This window comes from Tripterygium wilfordii, chromosome 22 (assembly GCF_013401445.1).
Source record: "Tripterygium wilfordii isolate XIE 37 chromosome 22, ASM1340144v1, whole genome shotgun sequence".
NCBI classification, from domain to species: Eukaryota; Viridiplantae; Streptophyta; class Magnoliopsida; order Celastrales; family Celastraceae; genus Tripterygium; species Tripterygium wilfordii.
In genome coordinates this window covers 1464623-1477280 of record NC_052253.1, presented here as the reverse complement: position 1 = coordinate 1477280, position 12658 = coordinate 1464623, and the positions used below count along the sequence as shown (strand labels likewise).

The window sequence follows — 12658 nt, the reverse complement described above, 5'->3', positions numbered from 1 at the left end:
ATATTTGGTTACCCTAGATAGATTGGTAAACACAATCGAAACAGGGCATAACAACTCTTGCGCGCGCAAAAAGGTTCCTTCCCTAAATCGGAGGTCTGGGAAGGTGAAGAATCAAGATTCTGCAAATTTGAGAAACAAATTTAGAGTGGATGCTTTTCATGGTGAGGATTCTCTGGACGCGCTAGAAACAACATCTGTTTCCTTCAAATCCTAACCTCCCTTCGAAGCTCACCATATCAATCCAGAGTTCAAGAAAGCGTAAGGTATGACTTACATGATAGATGTACATATGCTTGTCTTGTTGACTTACATTATAGGCGTATCGGTTTTTAGTTTCCAAGATTCGGATCTTATTCTGCTGTTTGGTTACTGAGAAAAAAATCTAGTCTGTGATTGTGCTTTTGAAAAAATCTCTGAATAACCAGGTGATGTGGTGAAAATTTCAGTTTAGATAGGGACTTACTGATTCCGGTGAGTGTTTGTATCGCTCATGCACACCTCTGTGTTGAAAAACTGTTGTTTTCTTCCTTATCATTATTCCAATATCAATTGAAAGATAAAATCATCAAAGCAATTTGAGAGCCTCTGAGATCTGACTTTGAGTAACGATGGCATTGTTACTCTATTAGCATGTATTAAACAAGAATGTGAAATTGTTTGAGATATGAAACTAGGTTGGCAAAGGCTACATCAACCTTGTAAATCAGTTGGATTTTTCTGATATTTACTGAAAATATAATAAAGCTTTAGAAGGATAAACTCTCGTACAAGTGATTTTCAGAAAAGTTCTATTTGACTTGGATTTTGGGCTGCAGATGATTCACAATCATACAGTATGTTTGTGAGCATGAAATTTTATTTCTTCAGGTAATTCTAGCATTGAGGATGCTGTAAATTGGATAATTGATCATGAGAATTTACTTGTGGAGACTTGGGGGTGTTCATATTGCTTGTTTTATCTTTTGCATTAAGTTTGCTGCAAAAATTTGCCTCTGCGAGCTGAATAGAATGCAATGTGTCAATAATAAGAGGAAAAGTAAAGGAACATAGCTCTTTTTATGTAATAAGCTAAAGCCTTATGAAAAGACATAATTAATTGCTTATTGTTCCATTATTAGACTAACAAACACCTCCATTTGATCTTCAGGCAGTTCCAGGCAAATATTAAGGCCTCCCTTGCCTTTGTCCCCTGGCAACACAAACACAAGACCAGGTTTCACTGTGATTGTAGTTGCACACTTGACTCTTCCCCATGCAAACTCCTCTTCTTCTAGACCAAGTCTCCACCAAGCCACCAATGAGAAGCTGTTTTCACAGCACGGCCCCCCTCTGTGAACCTCTAACCAGTCTATCCCAGACCTCACATATTCGTCATTCACTCTCTCCAACCCTTCTTGCACTTTCTTCACCAGGTACGAGTCCTCTTCCTCCTTCACCTCTCTCACCATTGCTCTTGCAAATGCAGGAACCAATGCGTTGCCTGCAAATCCGTTTGGGGCTTGCGGTACCACCCTTTTTCGAACGTCGACAGGAATCAACATCGTGCTCATAGCCTCATCTTGCATTCTTGTTGCAATGCTCCGCGCCTTCCATATCTTTGCTGCCATTACTTCAAAAGTAGTGCAGTTGTTCAATTTTCCACCCTTGAGAGCTCCTTTCTTAAGGTTGGCTATGTGATGTGAGGAAATGTAGATCGAGCGAATCTGATTAGCTGAAATGGATTCCTTGATAGATAGAGGGGTGGTTTCTGAATATTCATGATGTGGGTGATTGATCTCTGGTGGGTTCCTAGCTTTGAATAATGTCCTGTCAGGGTTCGGGACTACAACGAGGTCTTCACCCCTGGTTAGAGCAGCCATGTTTGCCTCAAGTTCACGGATTGCTACACCATCTAGAATGCAGTGATTGTATCGAGAAGCCAGCGCCAAACTTCCACATTCAAATTGTGTCAACTGTCATAAACACAAAGATCACCCTCATTTGCAAGGAGTAATCACAGTTAACTTGACTATCCCAGTTAAAGCTTCTTCGTTGTACACATAATTATAATAAATTCAAAAGAGAACCTGTAAGGAAAGAAGGGGCTTGTCTTTGAGATCCATCTCGTCTTCTTGAATGAAAGCAACCAACTTCTTGAACTCTGGCTTGGGTGCCAAGAGCTCACCAAGTGAGCTCAACTTGGCGTCTGTTGTTGCTGCTGCAACCACAAAACCTGCATCATTACAGTCGATCTCGAGACGGCGATCATCATCTATTGCTGGTACCAGACGTCCTGCAGCAAAGCTGTAAGGCACGAGCAAAGCACCAAGTGCGCGGTACAGAACATTACAAGCTTCAGAGAAGCTTATTTCATTCGTTGGAGGATCGAAATAGGACACTGATTCTTGGTATAAAACCAGAGATAGATCTATGTTTGATAAGAAGACACGTCTGCGATTCGTGGGATTCTCTGGTACAATCACAACTTTCTCAACTAGCTTAATATCTTCCATTTCACTACAAAGAAGATTGATTTGTGTTAGTTTGAGTAAATAATGCTTGGCTTCAACTGGTGCCCTTGCGTTTTCAGTTGTTAATATTAGGCGTTAGAAAGTTGTTTATGAAGCAAATTAAATGAAAAGGAAATGCAGTTTCATATTATGAACTAAATAGGTATATACGGTTTTGAAATTTAATTAATAAATGGGAGTTAAACACTGAAGGGGTTAGTTTGACTAGGCCTACTGTTATTCTTGTCCATGAACTTCACCATTTAATTACATCATTCAAATTATCTGTTTTTTTGCCAGCATCAATACCAAACATATATGTGAAGTAGAAAGCAAAGGTGGCATAATTTAATCACTTGAATGATAACTTAGTTGATGAATCTATGCGGCCAAATCGTGTAAACTCGGGATACCCGGGGTGTAATTCCAAATGGGAACAATATTATTATAGTTACTCGTTGTGTTTTGACCTAATTTATCACGCGTTGTATTTTGATCCTATTTACCCAGTCATCGAGGGAGAAATATAAGTTTGATGTTTATATAAAAAACAATAAACATGTATTGTATTTACTCAGCAAAAGCAAAAATATAATTACTATTGTACCCTAGGGTTTGCCCGTTTGAGGTGTTTAAGAGTGTTGGGAAGGGTTGAGTTTGTCTTGAATACCTCCCAACCCTTGACCGTTTCAGGCGTTGGGGACTATTGAGACAAAACCTCTCTACATCCCAGAATTTACTAACCCCAACACCCCTAACCCCTCTCAACTTAACATCTCCCAACCCAACACCCCTGAACACCTCAAACGATTAAACCCTAAGATTTATTTGTTTCAATTTTATATCACTATTTATAATTTTAATTATTTGACTCCAGAGCGCGTAGATTGTTTTCCGAGGATGTGGAAAAAGAAAAAACTGAACTTAAACCCTAGGTTTTATGTGTGGTGTAGCCAGTCTCTTGCACGACAGTACCGATCATCAATTCCAGTTCAGTTCTCCACGTTCACGCTGTAACGCCCGTTCCGAATCCAAACACAAGCTTCTTTTGGTCTGGATCTGGAACTTAACAAATAAATTGTTCGCAGATTTTCAGACTCTCTCTCCAGAGTATCTTCAATTCCATTAGCGGCTAGGGTTTCGATCTTTCTCTTGAAATCCAATTTGCTGCTCCTGTTTTTAAACCTCAATTAGGGTTGGGGGTTTTAGGATTAATAAATATGTATGCTGATCGGGTAGAGTCCGGAGGCAGGAGATCAATAAAGGATCGTCTCAATGGAAATTTCTTCGACAATTCCACTCGCCGGCGCCCCGTCACCGGCAAGAGGTGCTTTTCTTCTGCTTTCCCGTGTTTTTTCCCATGGAATTTCTCTCATTGCTTATCTGGTTTAGCCTTGGTGGTTTTGTTTGGTTGGGGTTGCTATAGTTAAGTGAACTTCTCGGCAGGTGGTGTTTTAAGAAAATAAAGAAGTAAAGAAGATAGCCGCATGATAAGGATTAGAAACTCGTGAAAGCTTTATGGTTCAAGTCGTCGTGCAAGTTCTACACTCTTTTTTTTGTCGCGGTATGCAACGGTAGTTCTTGATGATTAGTGTTGAGAATACTCTTGAAGTTGATTTCATGTTTGCTCTACATTTAGTTCTCCTAGCATTTGGTTATGTTGCACGACCCATTGGGGCTATTCAATTGAAAGCATTTTTATGAAAGAATTGTGAATGTGATGTCAATAATTGAAGCTTGTACCTGAATACTGAACTCCTCGTTGTTTTTCATGTGCCTTTTGGATTGAGCTTAAGAGGCATGGTAGATAGTACATGATGGGCATACTTTTGTTAACCTATAATTCCATCAGCTTTGGTTGGACCCTTTTTTCATTGGCTATGCAACAAATTGGCAATATTGTATCCTTAAACTTACATATATTTTTCTTTACTACCTATACTTTTTAGTAACTTGAGTTGTCTGCTCTTATCTTTGATTTTTCTCAAGGGATTCAAGCTGTATATTCTCTAACTGAGTTGCACCTCTCATCTGCAGGCAGAGGCAAGATGACAAGTGGGAACATGATCTTTATGATGACGAATCTCACATTTCAAGTATGCACTGACTGACTCAATCACATGCAAGTCACATTGCTGCTATTGTTGGATGCAACTATATCAACTGTGTTTGGTTTTGACTGTGTGTTAATGGCTGTGAAGTTCGCAAAGTTGGCGCTCGAGATCTTCGGCAGAAGCTCCAAAGAAAAAGTCTTCAAGTGACACAAAGTGGAAAAAGGTCTGTTTCAGGTGTAAGGGATTTGCGTGAAAAGCTATCAGGTACAATGAACCTGCAATCAGAGAGTACTGGTTCACGAAAACCAAAAATGGAGGCTGCTAAACCAGCTAGGAAAAGTGTTGCCGCTGAGGCTGCTGAACCGGAGATTAAAAAAGTTGTGAATCCGGCTGCTAATAAGAAGTCTCAGCAGAAGGCATTTATTCTCTAATGCTTTCTTTTTTGCTTTTGGCGTAATTCTTCTTCCTTACTTTTATACTATTTGCTGCCCCACTGTTTAAAAATGCTAGGTTCACTAGCAATTTATTGCAGATTTTCCTAGTGGCATTTTGATAGGCAATTGCTAAAAGAGCCTATAAATTTTTTTTTAAGGAACTAAGACATAATACATGTAATATAGTATCTCTCTCCTTATCAGAAAGGTAATGAAAGTCCTGACCTTAAACTAAGAACTGATGTGATTATTTTGACTGCAGTTCCAGCCCCATGCTAAGTGTTGATAACTTGATATTGATTGTTTAGCCATGGCATACAAGTATAAGATTTTTTCACTGGAAGTTATTGAAAAATTGGATAAATTGTTGTGTTTGCTTGAATTGAAGACCCAATTGTTGCAGTTGGCGTTCATGGTTTCTTAGTTTCTAAGTTTGTATCTTTTGGTGCAGCCTGGAACATCACTGGATCAGTTTTTGCTGTCATTGGATCTCGAAAAATATTCAATTACTTTTCAGGCCGAGGAAGTATGTGAATTTTGTATCTAATGTGAATTTCTGCTGTTCTTTATTTTTCATAATTAGCTGTAGGAATTGTCACTAATAATTTGACTTGCTCCTCTTGGTGCAGGTTGACATGCCTACCATTGTACACATGACTGATGAGGACCTCAAGGCTTTGGGGATACCAATGGTAAAGTCATGTACTCTACTGTATATTATCAACTGTGAAATGGCACTTCACTTGTGTGATTATAACATTACCTTGTACTATGAAAGAATTTGGCTATCAGTTCGATATTAAGTTTATATTTGACAAATTTTATTTATTTTATTACAGATGTTGTAGTGAAACATGGTTATGTGTTTGAGTGTGTATCATAATTAATCGATGCAGATTGCAAACACTGCAACAGAAATAGGACGTTCCTTACTGCAACACTAGGACACAAAAAGATACCCTTCTATTAGAATTTTGCATTTTTGTAGTTTATTACTCTACCATGCAACATATGACTCGACTTGCGTGCTTGCATTTGGATACAGCCTACAGCTGGTGAAATGGATCAAAAGCATATGAAGGGCAAATTATAAATATTCATGGTTTTGAGAAACTGTTGTATTTTCCACTTTCTGGGCATTAGGCTTATTGCTTTCCTTTGATGTTTCAGGGCCCAAGGAAGAAGATACTTCTAGCTCTGGAATCTAGAGCTTGATGTGTAGGACTGTGCTGGGTATTTGGCCAAGAGACTGGGGTTGCAGGTTGTACTATTGGTTTGAAGATCCTCAAAGATTGTTTTGCCTGCATTTGGCCTCCATATTAACCTAGTTTTTATTTTTATTTTGTTTTGATTTCCCTTTCTTCGGTTCTGTAGCTTGAATCTAATTATTTATCTGAAAGCAATGTGAAATGTGTGCTTGGGGGAAGAGGAACTACCTATAACCACTCTGGGGAAACTCTAAACTTTTCTGATCCATAGCTGACAACTATACATAGAAACTTAATTTTCACAATCCTGTGAATGTAATAATTTCCATACATCATAGCAACATTGACCTTAAGAAGATATAGCTACCTTCTTCATAGAGTTACCGAGTGTTACCGCTCATCCCTTTGTCGTGAGATGGGAATCAGCCCGTGGACCATCTGGAATGACCGATCCATATCCTTGTCCTGCATAAAAATATGATTGCCTAGCACTTCAACGCAAAGCCACTATGATCAATTAGCATAAAGCAAATTAACCATAAACAATTAGCAACGTGAATGGGGTAATGTAATATTTGTTCATTGAAAGAATTGATTAAGTCTAACTCGATCACCGAATGTTACTGTGTAATTTTTGGTCACTAAATAGAGCTGATAAGTCCAACTCCAACTTCATGATGGAATGTTCAAATATTCTAACGAAAAATGTAAGCACAATTTGGGTTCAGATACCTTGCCGATTAACCGACTGAAAATTCTCATCAGGTAATGGCGGAAGCGTTTTCATTACAAAAAGTAGCTGTGGAAGAATTGGACATAAATTCGTGGTTGCAACTGGTCCAAGCAGTGGCTGCGGAATCAATTCTTATCAGGTAAGAATAAAAGAGAGAGAGCCATCGAACTTATCGCCGTAGAAGATCCTGGTTTTTCTTTAAATTGGGTTCCCTCCATTTCTATTGCTTTTTCTACTACGGCTATCTGCAACAAATGAATAAATGCACTCACTTCTGTGGCCAAAGCATTTTAAATCTATTCTCTTAGCATGTAAAGACAGACGATCCATTTCTAGAGTCCATGCGCTTGTAATCTTAACTGGTCTTACCGCCCACAAGAACTGCCTTGCTCATTTGATAGCCTCGTACGAGGGTATTGATGATATTACATCAGCCCGGTATGTGTTCGATGAATTTCCTCAACGGGGTGTTGATGCTTGGAATGCCATTATTATTGCTTATTCTCGCAAAGGTAACCCATATGAGGTTTTGGGTCTTTATAAGAGGATGATAGTTGAGGGAGCTAGGCCTGACAGCTCCACTTTCACGGTGGCAATTAAGGCCTGTGCTAACTTGATGGACTTGAGAATGGGGGAGGAAATTCAGCGCCAAGCTGCGGATTTTGGTTATGAGAATGATGATTTTGTTGGGTCATCAGTGTTGAACTTGTATGCAAAGTGTGGGAAGATGGAAAAAGCAATGATGGTGTTCGATAAAATGCCAGAAAAGAATCTTGTGGGTTGGACTACTATGGTGACTGGTTTTCTGCGTAGTGGGCAGCCATGCAAAGCGATTGATATGTATCGGAAGATGCAGGAAGAGAGGATAGAAGGAGATGAGGTTGTCATGCTGGGATTGATTCAGGCTAGCGCGCAAGTTGGCGACATAAAGTTCGGTCTCTCAATTCATGGGTATATGATTAGGAGAGGCTTTCATATGGATGTCGTTGTTCAAACCAGCCTTGTGGACATGTATGCTAAGAATGGAAAATTGGGGCTTGCTTTGCTTGTGTTCAAGAAGATTGACAACAAGACTGTTATTTCGTGGAGCGTGCTTATGTCCGGCTTTGCACAGAATGGTTTTGCAGAAAATGCACTTGAATTGATAGTCGAGATGCAGTGTCATGGATTCAGACCAGATTCTTCTTCTCTTGTAAGTGCACTTCTGGCATGTGCACAAGTTGGTATTATGAAATTTGGTAAATCCATACATGGATATATAATGAGAAGGTTTGATTTTGATCAAGTTTCAGGTACTGCAGTTATTGATATGTACTCAAAATGTGGATCACTTTCATCTGCTCGTGCCGTCTTTGATCGGATTGAATCAAAAGACTCAATTTCTTGGAATGCCATGATAGAGAGCTACGGAGTCCATGGGCTAGGAAAGGAAGCTCTGTCACTTTTCCTGCAAATGACACAAACAAACATACAACCAGATCATGCAACTTTTGCTTCTCTCCTGTCAGCTTTTAGTCATTCAGGACTAGCAGAAGAAGGTCTACAGTGGTTCAATCTCATGGTCAGTGAATATAAGATTCAACCAAGGCAGAAGCACTATGCTTGTATGGTCGATCTTTTGGCTCGAGCAGGACGAGTGGAAGAAGCTCATCAGCTAATACAATCAATGAACATTGAACCAGGACTCGCCATTTGGGTTGCCCTACTGTCTGGCTGCCTTAGTTATGGGAAGTCTCTAATCGGAAACATGGCGGCTGCAATGGTACTTGAGTTAAATCCAGATGACTTGGGAATTTATGCTCTGGTTTCAAACTATTACTCCATGACCAAGAAGTGGGACAAAGTAGCTGTTGTGAGGAAGATCATGAAAGAGAAACAAATGAAGAAAGTACCTGGTTATAGTGCTGTGGAAGTGAATGGAAAGCATCATGCATTTCTTATGGAAGACAAAACCCACCATCAACATGAAGATATCATGCAAATATTGGATAGTATGGATAATGATATGAGATCTATCAAAAATCTCTCCACAACTGTATTTATATTGCAAGATCTTCCAGAGGAGAGCTAGAGAAAGAGGCTTGTCATGCAAGGTATAAAATCGTTGATCATATTAAGAGCTTCTTGCTGAAGTTGTAGGAGGGCATGGAGAATTTTTCTCATCATCAAGATCAATCTAATCAGTTCCCTCTAACCAACAATGGCTGTATGGCTGTATGTCGCTTCGTTTCCGATGAACCTGAACTCTCATGTCATCTCGAGAAAGCAAATAAGCGGCATGGAAGGTCAATACAACCAGCAAAATGTGCAGGATTTCTTCATTCAACTAGCAATATTTGCATAATGTGTGTATAACCAGTTAACCACTGGGTAACTCTAGGACCCATCAACTTAAAGGAGATTTTGATGACAATAAAATAAATATATTGAGAAGGAAATTCCATGCTCCCCAATATCCATATGGTTCAGATTACAACACTGTCAGGATTACATAAATATGTTCATATCAAACTACAGAATCAATTGGATAAAACTGGAAGAAAGTTGATATCAACGCCACAAAAAAAAGATTGAAACACCAAAGATCCTAGATTCCAGAAAACTAAAAAAAATTTCAAGACCTCAAAATGGAGCTACTACTCATTGATCATTGTATTCCTTGAAAAATTTGTCTACCATTGTTCCTTCTGGGAAAATATAGTTGATGTTTGATCAATATTATCGGAAAAATATCCGCAGAGCAAGAATAGTTGGCATCTTCCAAGATTTCCTTAACTCCTGTGTCCTAGACCTTGAGATTGAAGATTTTGATTTTCTTCCAAAAGGCGGTCATATTCCAGTAGTAGTTCCGCAGATTGTTTTTGAAGCGCAGTGACATGGGCTTCAGCAGTTTCAATCTTCTGATCCTTCCCTTGGCATTCCAACTTAAGCTTCTTCAAAGACTCCGATAGAGTTGAAATTTCGTCTTGCAACAGTTTCATTTCTTTGGATGTTTTATCCTCCCTATCCTTAAATTGTCTGTTCTTTTTCCAAAGATTTTCAACTTCATCTGTCGAAGATCCCACATTATTCCTCAGCTCAATAAGCTCTTTAAGATAACAGTGCACACGATCAATTATGAATACAAGAACTAGGATAAAACCTGCAAGATCAAGTTCACGACATAAAAAAGATACATGAGAAAGCTTGTAAAACACAGCTAAAAGAGGAAAAGTTTAAACAGTGACAATACGTTTTTATCATTACTTCCACACCTCTGATTGCCTTGAGGGCAGGTATGATGCAGAATGCCCCACACCCTGCAAAGGCAACACAAAATTTGCCGTGGATGGCACAGATGTGCACAATTAAAGGGCCCGGGTCATTTTGCGTTGTACCTACCCACAATCCCCTATGGTGCAGATCTTCTCATTTGACAGCAAAAAAGGGGGATACACTAAAAAAGACTTCTTTATTGTTAGTATGTCTCCCTATGTGAATGAAAATAAATAAACAAAACTTTTAAGTTTAACTAGGAAAGTTCCAGTAATGCCAAACCATCTCAATCAAACAACACTTCTACAACCTCGAGTAGCAGCTTTATTAAGGAGTAGGGTGGAGCTCAAAGATGATGGGTGAAAGAATAGTTGTGCCTTAACAAGCAGTACAGTTTCGACACTATTGGCTACTGGTTGAAACTCTGATAAAAAGATGAATAGGAAGTTTATATCCAGTATCTTCATAAAAAGGTTGCTCTCTTCTCTTATCCTTGTGCTTGTCAAGACTAGTTTGGGCATCCCTGTTGAATGGCAAAGAAAATAACACATTTCTATTGATTCAAAATCCGTATTATTCTGCGAAACAAACCACTCAAGAAAGCCCCAAACATTTCACATTGGCTATGTCATTTGCATTTTCTCCATTTGGGCACATATGTGCTCATCATAAATAAGCATGCCATCGTTGCATTGCCCGAAATCTTGTAACCCTTATTCATCCGACCTAGACTTTACATCATGCATTCCATGCCTTTTTGTTTATCTAGACACATAATCAGCAACATATTATCAAAATAGGGAAGCAGACCACGGTTAAAAGTAATGCAACGAATCCTTAACATGAACACAAACAAATTCATTTTCATATAGAATCTATAGTCCATAAACATGTTGTAAATCAATAGTTCAAACTAAGACTACTGAAATGAACACAGACATAATAATATAATATCAACAGTAGGTTTTTTTTGTTATTGCAGCTGGTATATCTATTGACTGAAAGGGCGCCATTTCCCATCTAAGCCACTATTATCAAGCAAAAAAACATTAAAAACAAAAAAAGAAAGAAAGAAGAGAGTAGGCGTTCTACCCAAGTACGAAGCATCAAGCCAGTGGGTTCTATAAAGAACCTGATCCATGGGTGAGGTGCTGCCAAGCCTTGAGCCCTTGTTCCGGATGTTGATAATGCTCATAACATTTGACCCGAATATCATAAACATGAAACCCGCAACAGTTAAGACAATCACAGAACCTGTTCCCGTTTTGAGCAGATCCAGAAACTTAATCAAAAGCTCTCTAAGTGGCCCAATCTCCACCAATAGAAGGAATGCTACCACACCCTCAACACACAGAAGCAAGATCCACAACTGATACATCTCTGCTCAATGAAATGACTTTGCTTTGATATTTTGTGCAAATATTAGTACCTCAAGAGAACAAAAACGAAAACTCACTCCACGACCCGCTAGCTTCAAAGCTCATAGATCCACGAGTAAGCAAAACATAGAAGGAAGAGTGAAATTCTCTTGAAGAACAGTTGAATCATCGATGTCTCACAAGACCAACATCCAAGAACTGCAAAAGAAAATTCCTTTCTCTTCGCAAATGGATAATTATAAGTGAAGTCTAATACCCACTTCAGAAACAGTCTTTATTTTCAAAAAATTGCGCTGAAAGCACTAGATCTACCCAATTTGAAGTACGAAGCTTTTTTCCCTTAAAACCCAGTTCTTTTTCATGGGTCTTCCTAAATTAGGAGTGCGGGTTCAGGGATTAGAAGTGCGTGAGAAGAAAATGGGTTTTGCTTTTAGCCTTAAGACAGCCGAAAAACAGCGGAATACCTAAATGGGTTATGGGTGACAGATCAAAAGTGAATGGCAAGAGTGTTTGGTAATGGAAAAGGTTAATTGTCTAATGAAAAGTGAAGCGGTTGGGGTTGATTGACAAAATCGCAATACTCGGTGGGAGTACTTGACGAGTGGGTCTGACTCGAGAGACGATCTGGCTCACCTGCGCACTTCCCTAGCTTCGCGTTCAACAAAGCCACAGTGCCACACTACTGTCTCTTTCCCTCTCAAGTCTCAACTTGCTTGTGTTTGCCGGTAATTTTTGTATTGTTCAGGACTAGAGGAGTCATACGGGCCAAGGACCCGTTGGCCGGAACGGGCAACCCCATTTTGGACCGGGCCTAATCTTGCTGGCATGGCTCATTGACCAAGGTCGATGGTCTGTGTTAGGCCCGGCCTAATAGTTTGTAATGGGCTGGGGCTTTCGTTAGAGATGGGCTCGGGCCTTCACGGACAGGTTAAATATAGATTTACATAAAGAGGTCTCTGGGCCCGGCCCTTGGTTCCAGACCTTGTCTCAATTCTCAAGTGTCAACATGAAAATTTTAATTTTTGATTAAAATAAGGCTGGGCTCGGTCCTTGGGCCCTAAACATGTTGGGCCATGGTATTTATTATTCACGGGCCTACCAGTGAT

The 12658-nt window shown here is 39.4% G+C and overlaps 4 protein-coding genes across 5 annotated transcripts; 2 read left to right on the top strand and 2 right to left on the bottom strand.

The window, feature by feature from the left end:
- Positions 1 to 1100: 1100 nt before the first annotated feature.
- LOC119990992 (omega-hydroxypalmitate O-feruloyl transferase-like) lies at positions 1101 to 2540 on the bottom strand. The gene is made up of 2 exons (XM_038837155.1): positions 2067 to 2540; positions 1101 to 1952 (listed from the first exon to the last, which is right to left on the bottom strand). The coding sequence occupies exons 1-2, from the start codon at positions 2490 to 2492 to the stop codon at positions 1101 to 1103; spliced, it is 1278 nt and encodes a 425-aa protein (XP_038693083.1). The 5' UTR covers positions 2493 to 2540.
- An 808-nt stretch (positions 2541 to 3348) lies between these two features.
- LOC119990335 (ankyrin repeat and SAM domain-containing protein 4B-like) lies at positions 3349 to 6419 on the top strand. Of its 2 annotated transcripts, XM_038836197.1 has the most exons (6): positions 3364 to 3816; positions 4527 to 4585; positions 4691 to 4959; positions 5429 to 5503; positions 5607 to 5669; positions 6148 to 6419. In XM_038836197.1, the coding sequence occupies exons 1-6, from the start codon at positions 3710 to 3712 to the stop codon at positions 6190 to 6192; spliced, it is 618 nt and encodes a 205-aa protein (XP_038692125.1). In that variant the 5' UTR covers positions 3364 to 3709; the 3' UTR covers positions 6193 to 6419. The 2 variants fall into 2 exon arrangements, with proteins under 2 accessions (XP_038692126.1, XP_038692125.1); XM_038836198.1 differs by lacking the exon at positions 5429 to 5503 and having other exon boundaries at positions 3349 to 3816; positions 6148 to 6380.
- A 406-nt stretch (positions 6420 to 6825) lies between these two features.
- On the top strand, positions 6826 to 9356 carry LOC119990333 (putative pentatricopeptide repeat-containing protein At3g25060, mitochondrial). Its single transcript, XM_038836195.1, has one exon. It carries the CDS (start codon positions 7181 to 7183, stop codon positions 8987 to 8989), a length of 1809 nt encoding a protein of 602 aa, XP_038692123.1. The 5' UTR covers positions 6826 to 7180; the 3' UTR covers positions 8990 to 9356.
- Positions 9343 to 12229, bottom strand: LOC119990334 (B-cell receptor-associated protein 31-like). The gene is made up of 2 exons (XM_038836196.1): positions 11266 to 12229; positions 9343 to 10060 (listed from the first exon to the last, which is right to left on the bottom strand). Exons 1-2 carry the CDS (start codon positions 11549 to 11551, stop codon positions 9690 to 9692), a joined length of 657 nt encoding a protein of 218 aa, XP_038692124.1. The 5' UTR covers positions 11552 to 12229; the 3' UTR covers positions 9343 to 9689.
- Positions 12230 to 12658: the final 429 nt, after the last annotated feature.